This window comes from Myotis daubentonii, chromosome 1 (assembly GCF_963259705.1).
Source record: "Myotis daubentonii chromosome 1, mMyoDau2.1, whole genome shotgun sequence".
NCBI lineage: Eukaryota > Metazoa > Chordata > Mammalia > Chiroptera > Vespertilionidae > Myotis > Myotis daubentonii.
Window position 1 is genome coordinate 77,128,974 of NC_081840.1, and position 9,469 is coordinate 77,138,442.

At 40.9% G+C, this 9,469-nt stretch overlaps 1 gene segment (V, D, J or C); it reads left to right on the forward strand.

The window, feature by feature from the left end:
• The first annotated feature begins 2,874 nt into the window (after positions 1-2,874).
• LOC132240079 (T cell receptor alpha variable 16-like) lies at positions 2,875-3,729 on the forward strand. The segment is given in 2 exon segments: positions 2,875-3,028; positions 3,144-3,729. Coding segments are annotated over 2 exon segments (438 nt in total).
• The last annotated feature ends 5,740 nt before the right edge of the window (positions 3,730-9,469 follow it).

Here is a 9,469-nt window from a genome sequence, read left to right on the forward strand (position 1 = left end):
ACGTATATATATATATATACATACTATATACTACTAGGGGCCCGGTGCACGAAATTCGTGCACTGGGTGTGTGTGGGGGGAGTGTCCCTCAGCCCAGCCTGCCCCCTCTCACATACTGGGAGCCCTCAGGCGTTGACCCCCATCACCCTCCAATCGCAGGATCAGCCCCTTGCCCAGGCCTGACGCCTCTGGCCTAGGCGTCCGGCCCGGGCAGCAGGGACCCGCAGCTGCAGCGGCCCCACGATCGTGGGCTTCGCTTTAGGCCCAGGCAAGGGACCCCTAGCTCCTGGGACTGCCAGCTTCGACCGTGCCCAGCTCCCATCGCTGGCTCCACCCCTACTTCCTGCTATCACTGGCCAGGGCAGAAAAGGCACCTGATTCTCCGATCATGGCTGGGGGGCAGGGCAAAGGCGGCCCCAGGGCCGCCTTTGCCCTGCCCCCCAGCTCTTAGCTCCCCCCTGGGTTTCTGATCACTGTCAGTGGCAGGGGGCTTCTTCCTGCTTTCCCTTTCGCCTCCCTGCATTGTGCCTACATATGCAAATTAACCACCATCTTGTTGGCAGTTCACTGCCAATCTTAGTTGGCAGTTAACTGCCAATCTTAGTTGGCAGTTAATTTGCATATAGCCCTGCTTAGCCAATGAAAAGGGTAGCTCGTACGCCAATTACCATTTTTCTCTTTTATTAGTGTTGATAAGAACAGGGGGAATCCCCATATATTCATCTGCAAGGAAGGTCTGCGGCCGTGATGGATGTAACAGAGATGACTCTCTAAGAAGAGAACATCAGCTAGGGCCACGGGACAGCTTGAAGCTCCTGTTGAAAACAGATACATTACTTATTTACAGTCTTCGTTTTCATGATTAAAATTCTAAAATGTGTACCTTTATGTTCACTTTAAAATTATTCTAGTAATATCTACCTTCTGTTATACCTCTCCTGAGACTAGAAAAACAGGGGAAAAGAAAATGAGAAGATGAAATGGAAGAAAATGAACATATGTAGAGAGAGAGGAGGAAAGTGAAAAAAAAAGAAAAGAGAGATGAAAAGAAAGAAATTGGAAACAGTTACTTCCATTTCAAAATGTGGCCTATACTTCATAGTCACAGAGCAGAATCAGCCAGGTGTACCTGCAGGGTGTGTGGGGAAAGTGTTGAACAAAAGGGAGATAGAAATGAGGTCAGGGTGGTCATCATATACACGTCCTATTTCTCTATCACTAAAGTCTTGTTGGAGACATTGTGTTTGTTCAGGACAACCATAAGTCTGCGGTTTACAGAATTCTCTTAATTTCATTTACTGGTAATTGTATTTATTCCATTAAGAGGATTAAATAACTAAACAGTATACCCAATGAGATATTTTTTCTTTGTGAGAGTTTTCTTGTAAATGAATTCTAAATCACTTTTGAAACTATGTGTCCTAATTATTGGTTAAAGAAATTAGACCACTGACCATTTTCTCAGACTATTCTTGACTCAGACGGGGCCCTCGTTTCTTTCTGAGATTTCCTTTCCTTATCTTTACTCCCCTCCTGATTACTGGGCACTTTAACTGGAGGCAATCCTGTGAGGGTGCAAAGCCGAGAGGTTTCTTTTTTTTCTATTTATTGAATGTACTTGGATGACATTGGTTAACAAAATTACACAGGTGTCAGGTGCACATTCTGCACCACTTCACCTGCACACTGTATTTTGCGTTCACCACCCCAAGTCAAGTCTCACCTCGAGGTTTCTGTGTCTGTGATCAGCAGTGCACCAGCCAGAAGGGCATTGACACCAGTAGCAATGTCAGTCCCTCTGGAAAAACTGGAAGGAGATCTCTGGGCTCTCTGATCCCCTGTCCTCTTCTTCGTTAAGGACAGATGGGGATCAGCCTCCCTGTTACTTTCTTCTCAGCAATTTGGGGACTAGAGGAGAGGCTTTCTCAAGAAAATGTTTCCTTCTTCGAGGTCCATTGATCTCTACAAACCAAGCTCTCTCCAAGACCCACAGTTTTCTGCTCTTCATTCCGAAGTTTCCTGCTACCTGACTCCGGATTCACATACGAGCCCCAATGGCATATGGTGCTTGAGTTCTCTCTCTCACCATAGCTTGGCTGGTCGCTGCAGAAGCTCCTTGGCTAAGCACAGGGGATCAGGGATATTTTCAATCAGCCATCTCTCTAAAATTGCCTTCTTTCTAGGCTAAATGATTGTTCCTTTGTTTATGGCCTATTTTTTTTTTTTAACTTACAGAACTAAATTTCTAAAGGGCCACTCAGAATGATGATAGATGGAAAGATAACTTGACCTGGTAACATTTAAACATTTCATTAACATACCTGTATAGAATTTTAAATTTCTGTGAAGTCTGATATTTTCCTGTATGCTTTCTATTATTTTTAAAAATATCCATGACTATCCTAAGTTTATTTTTAAAAGATATTTTATTTTGTTTAAAAATATTAAATATTGTCTTCATTAGGAATTTATTTTGTAACAGATATTAAGGTAAGCATCCAAATTTTATTTGTCAATCTCTAAAAGATTCTCCATTCATGAAGGTATTTTTTATTAAATACTAGAATGCCTTCTTTCCCCCATTTTGCTATAACTAAATTTCCATTAGTAATTTGTACGTTTGGACTTTCTATTCTGTTCCATTGACGCCTCCATTTGGACCTTTTTAGTAATATGCTTTTAAATCTAACATAGCTTTCCCCTTTGTCTTATTAACTGTGGAGGAATTCCTTCTCCATTCCGGTTTAGAGTTTAAAGCTGCCTGAAGCCCGAAATTATCTGCTAGATCACATTTAGCCTCTAGAGGGCGAAATGACACAAACTGAATTTAGTAGAAAGCCTGAAAGCAACCAGCCCTTGGAGGAAATGCTTTTGCTTAACGTGCTGGGTAAACTCACTCACTGCTCGGCCAGTGTCCATGTGGCTGAACTGTCTCCAGAGAAGTCCTCCAGAAAAGAGCCTCCTGTTTCTCACAGCTCGGACATGAAGCCCATCCTCACTTCCGTGCTTGTGATCATAGCCACACTCCGTGAGTAAAGCCTCTCTTAATTCTCTCTGTCTGTGCTCTTCATATTTAGGATCCGTTTGAAGAAGCATTCTCCTCCGTCTTTAAGATGATTCCTGACCTAGAATTGGTGTTACAGGAGGAATAAGAGCCCAGACAGTGACTCAGCCCGAGGACACCATCTCCGTCCTTGAAGGGGCCTCAGTGCAGGTGAAGTGCACCTACGTGTTTTCTGGGAGCCCTGTGCTTTTCTGGTATGTCCAGCACCGCGGACAAAGCCTGCAGTTGCTCCTGAAACACTTCTCAGGGGAGGCCGTCAAAGGTTTCACGGCTGTCCTTGACAAGAGTGAGGCGTCCTTCCATCTGAAGAAGCCATCCGCGCAAGAGGAAGACTCAGCCGTGTACTACTGTGCTGTGAGTGACACAGTAGCTGGTTTTGCAAAGGAAGCAGTTCACAAACCCCCTGGGAATTACAGCAAATGTTTCATTGTAAGTTCTCTCTATGGCCACAGTGGGGCAGTCTCTCCCTAGAGACTGGCATCGAGTTTACCTCTTACATACAAAAGCCTCAGTTGTCAATTAGCTAGATCAACTTCAAAAATTTGTCCAAGCAAATTCTCATTACCTACTCTGTCTACATTACTTTATAAAATAGTAACTGTATTTATTCTGTCCAGTAGTACCTGGAAAGATACCTTTGAAATAAAATACAATATAGCACAGCATAAAAATTTTTTTTTTTCTTGCCCAGAGGGACTCCCCCTGTTTAAGTTCCAGCTCTTCACCTCCTCTGCCACCCCATCCACCCCCACATGTGTTTGTCACCACATACCTAACTAAGCACAGTTCCTTAAAAGTATGGTACTGTTCCATGACATGCAATTGCTGGTCTTTCTGCATCTAATGTCTTTCCTCCCCTGGACTCCTACTACATCAATTGGGGTCCAATAAGAAGAAATTTTAACAAGGGAACTTCAAACACTTAAAAACTAATAATAGAGAACTAATTACTGAGTTAAAAAATAATTCTAAAGAATATGCGAATAGCTTATGTCGGGAGAAACTCTCATCTCTAGTACTGAGCCAAAGTTCCAAAGTAATAACACATTGAAATATGTGCCCTCCTCTCCTACCAACGCTTCAGACCTCTCTGGGGGGTGCGTGGCTGATGAGAAGTTGGCTGAGGTGCCAGAGGAAAAGGCTGGAAAACAGGGAAACATCTACCAGGGTTCCAGTAAAATTTACAGGAAGCTGTTAACGGGGTGCTGCTGAATTGTCTTGGGGTGCTCGTGAAACAAGGAAGACAAATCCATACACAAGAATATGTGTCTATTTCAGTAAGGACAAATTCCAGCCATCTCCATCATGGAAGATGTCTGATGTAATCAGCATATCACCAGGTGTCTGGGCAGGCCCTCTAAGGAATGTGCCCATATCAGGGGCTCAGCATTAGTTCCTATAGTTGACGGATTAGGCACTCAGAAGTAGCATTAGCTAGGTCAAACTTGATAAGGGGAAATCAATGCTTTTGAGTTCATGCATAACTTCCAAACCTTCTAAAAAGGCCGCTTTGTTCATGGGACCATTGAGCAAGCACTGGGGTGACTGGAGAAAGCTGCTTACCTATCCACAGAGAGTATCATATTGCCCATTATTAAGAGCTTCCACTGCAGTGGTCTTCCCCTGGTGGGTATTCACACGAAGCATTAATTATCTTTACAGTCTGTGCCCAGAAAACTCTTCCCTAAATTTCCTTGTCATTAATCTTCAAATCCTGTTCTTTTCAAGACTCTTATCACCCAGTAAAACCATTAGTAGCTGCTCATAAATCAATGTAGATCAGTACTTCTGGCCATCTCTCTAAATAATGTAGATAACAGTGTATCCCCTGATATTTTTTTTTTGGGGGGGGGCGATTTCCTTCACCAATGTCCTTTAGTGGGGCTATGGGTGTTAGTTTTGTGTTGTTTCAGTAAATGTGCCAGACCATACATACAGTAGGCTTTATTGTTTTCTTCCTTAGTTAAGTGATGGTAATGAACTCCTTAGGAGGGTGTAGGCAGAGATTAAAGGAGAGCAGACAATATGAGAGAAGCTGATGTCAAAGGCATCTGAGGCACCTACTCATGTGACTTACCTGTACTTTCTGGGTCAGCCTGAGCCTAATCTCTTATGTACCATTTCCACTTGATGATAGGTTGCTGCTGAGCATGACCAACATTATGGCTAAGAAGGTCAGACAATTCTTGGTTCATGATGGGAGTTCAGGCTTCATGGTCAACTCTGTTTCCTAAGCTAGATATTCAGACTTCAGCGAAGTCAATTAGCAAGCTAGAAGCTGTCTTATTTGAAGAAAAGGGCATATATTCCTCAAAATACTATAGGACACTGCTGTGAGTCAATTATTGGTGTTTTCCAAATGCTTCATCCTATTTACTATGGAAAATCAAGTATCAGTGTAGGATTTGCTGAATGATAAGACCAAAGTGGCAAAGTAGATTGCACTGAAGTCCATATTTGCTGTGTCTCCTCTTGCTCTCATCCCCATTCAAAACTGGCAGCTCTATAGGTGACTCTGTAAATAGGTCAAAGCAACACCCACCCACATGTAGTGTCTGTTGCTTCCAAAATCCAAAAGGGCCTATCCTGTGTGTCCCTCTTTTTCTGTGGTAGGTGGTGTGAGGTGCAGCTACATGTCTTTCACCTTGATGGGGACATCTCAATATTCTTTGTACCATTGACACTCTGGGAACTTCACTGAGATGACAAGTCTTTGAATTGTTTTAAGGTTTACTATTACAGCTGATGATTGCTCACTTTCCACTGTTCAAGTGGCTTCTTCTATTTTAAGCATCTCAGGACTTCTAGAGCTGTACCTTACCCTCCATTTCTAACAACTGTACAATGTATTTATTTTTATTTTTATCTTGGCACCTACCATGGCCCAGTGAGGTCCCCTTTGGGATGCCTCCTCTCCCTACTGGGCTAAATGTTCCAGAGAAGAGCCCTTGTGCTCTACCTGGTTTTTACCTAACCTTCTAACACAGAGCTCGGCACACATATATACTCAGTAAAGGAATATTACTAAGTTCATGTAAGGACAAATGTAAAAACTAACAATTCTTTTCCTGGAGACAGCCATCATACTTAGTATCACAGAGGTCCTTTATGTGTGCTTCCTATTTCCTCTCACAGAATATTAAAAAGATGTATACACAGGGGTCAAAATTTAGTAAGTTTGTTTTATTCATCCTGGATGTTCTTAACTCAACTTTTTCTTTCTTGTGCAAGTATGTGGTGGTGATAAGTACATACAATGATGACTCACACATTTCCATGTCATCAATTTTACTTGTGTTAAGATGTCAGTAATTTCATTTGCCCCATCAATGTACATGTAACACAGTGAAAAATCCAAATAATATATATCATGAATTTATGATACATTTATGAATGCTATATATAAAAAGCACAATTCTTAGAATTTCAGATCAAAAGGAAAAAGTACTACCTTTCTAGATTTTATTTTTTCAAAGGCTGTATTAAAGAACAGTCTTTCTTTTTTAGTTAGTGTTGTATTAAATTTAAAAAATACTTTCCACCAGTACAAACTTTATAATCCACATTTTCCCATTAATATTAATTAACATTAATTCCTATGAATGTGTAAAATATACATTTCCTCTTTATTTTAGGTTTCCTATAAAAGATTTTACTTTTCACAATATATTTTACTTTTAAAATAAATGTAATTTGTTTTTGTCTATTTGGTATAACATTTGCTGATGTTTTTGAAAAGATATTCTTTATCTTGTAACAGGATTAGATATGTTATGTTTAGTTAATTAGACTTTATATCAGAAATATATTTTGAAGTATTTTTTTGTTATCTTGCAAGGTTACATAGATTTTGTACTTTTCAACTTGAAGAATTATATTAATGGACATTCTAATGTTCAACTGTCCTTGAGTTCCTGCAAATAAAGCCTGTTTATAATTAGTATATATTTTTGTTTATTTTATTTTTGAATGAGAAAAGGTTTCCCTTTCATTCCAAACTAGAGGCCCAGAGCACAAAATTCTTGCACGGGACTGGGGAGGTGGGGGGGAGGCGGCCTCAGCCCAGCCTGCACCCTCTCCAATCTGGGACCCCTCAGGGGATGTCCGGCTGCCGGTTTAGGCCCTATCCCAAGGATCAGGCCTAAACCGGCTGCTGGACATCCTTCTCACAATCTGGGACTGCTGGCTCCTAACTGCTCACCTGTCTGCCTGCCTGATCACCGCTAACTGCCCCCCTGCTAGCCTGGTCGCCCGAAAATGCCCCCCGCTGGCCTGGTAACCTCACTGCTTGCCTTGTTGCCCCACGCAGCCTGCTGTCCAGTCGTTACTGCACTGTGATAGTGTCCTGGACAATTTGCATTATCCTCTATTATTAGTATAGATAGATAACTCCACAGTTTTTTTCCCTAAGAAGAACAATGTTTATGGTTTCATTTTTTAATTTTTTATTTTTATGTTTTGCTTCTAGAAATACTTTTTGTATGTCTGGCCAAATACATAGAAATATTAAGAGGACTAGATTCTTTCCCTCTTTATTTTAAGACAGTGGATACGTCCCTTAACTTTTTAGAGGTAGGTGATATCATGTAGCTACTGTTTTAAGCTTCCTCACAAACGTTTCAACTATCTAACAGGTAACAGATAGATTAAAATGTAAACTTCTTAAATAGTTTCCTTAAATGGCTTCAGCTCCTCCCTCAAAAAGCTTAAATAGTTTTTTGTTTCCTACTGACCAATATCCAGATTTATTTTTGCAGACATCCAACCCAGATCATTTCCCAGACTTATCCCCTAGCACTCGCTTTCTAATCCATATTGTTCCAACCAATATTCCCTCCCATTTTCCATTTGTCAAAGGAAGAAGCAAAAGTTCCTTCCTTCCTTCCCCCTTCTCCATCTCTCACTCTATTTTATGCAAAAAATATCTTAAATCAATTTTTTAAAACAGTTATGAAATAACCTAGAAACTGTTTGCCATTCTTTTTGACTGTGTAGGAAATAGTAGATTAATCAGGCATTAGAATGAGAAAGAACATATGTGCAGATTGGCATAACCCATGGACACAGACAACAATGTGGGAAGGCCTGGGATGGGTTGGGGGCTGGGTGAAGGGGAGCACGGTGGGGAAATTGGGGACTTCTGTAACATTGTCAACAATAAAAAAAATCCAAAATACAATGGCTGAATTAAAGAAGAAAGAATTAGAAAAGATCTTAGGACTCTTTTGATCAAACTTTTCATTTTAAAGCTGAACAGTAGAATCAGTGTGTAATAACAGACACCAAGATCTGAATCTGATTCTGTCATTTACCTGTTGTGTGATTTCCAAGCCTCAATTTCTATAATTTTCCTCCATCAAAGTGAGAGATGTATGTTCTCCACTACCACTGAAATATTTTTTTGAAAGTGGGTACTTCTATTATCACATACATAATAGTTTTCCATCTATTTATTCTTGCTCCTAGTAAGAGAAATACATGTGGAATATAGTTTTCTTCAGACAGGGTTGATACTACTGAAAATTTGTTTGTGGAGAACATTGGGTGTTTGTATTTATGTGCATGTTTGGTGGAAAAGGTGAGGGAGGAAAGGCTGCATAGGGCCAGGATTCCCAAGTGCAGACTTTACATCACCAACGTCACCTGTGAGAGAATCACCTAGAGCACCTCTCAAGGTCTGGATTATTAGCACCCATCCTGGCTTACGCCACCGGTCTCTGATGAAATGATGAATTTGTATTTTTAATGAACATCATCTGTATCAGCCACAGATTGATGTGTTACAGAAAACTCAAATAATAATGTGTTTTAAAAGGTGGAGTTCATTTTCCTCTCACATAAAGAAGCTCTACATATGCAGTTCAGAGCTGGCATGCTAGCTTATCATGTTATGAGGGATCAAGCATCTTTCTAGCTCACTGTCTCTGGTTCTTTATTTATTTATTTTTTAAAAGATATTTTATTGATTTTATACAGAGAGGAAGGGAGAGAGATAGAGATTTAGAAACATCCATGGGAGAGAAACATCGATCAGCCACCTCCTCCACATCTCCTACTGGGGATGTGCCCGCAACCCAGGTACATGCCCTTGACCAGAATCGAACCCAGGACCTTTCAGTCCGCAGGCCGACGCTCTATCCACTGAGTCAAACCGGTTTCGGCTGTCTCTGGTTCTTAAGGTGTCACTCTTGTTTTTATACTTTGAAGATATTCATCTTTATAGTTTGCCAGAGATCTATCCATTTTATACACTTTGCAGGAAGAAACAAAGAGTAAGTCAAAGGCAAATGGGTACATACTGGCTGAGTCAATTATTTCCAGAAACTCCACCCGACAGCTTCTTATATTTCATTTACCAGAGTGGTTGGTATTCGATGTCCCCACACTTCTCCCACCTACAAGGGA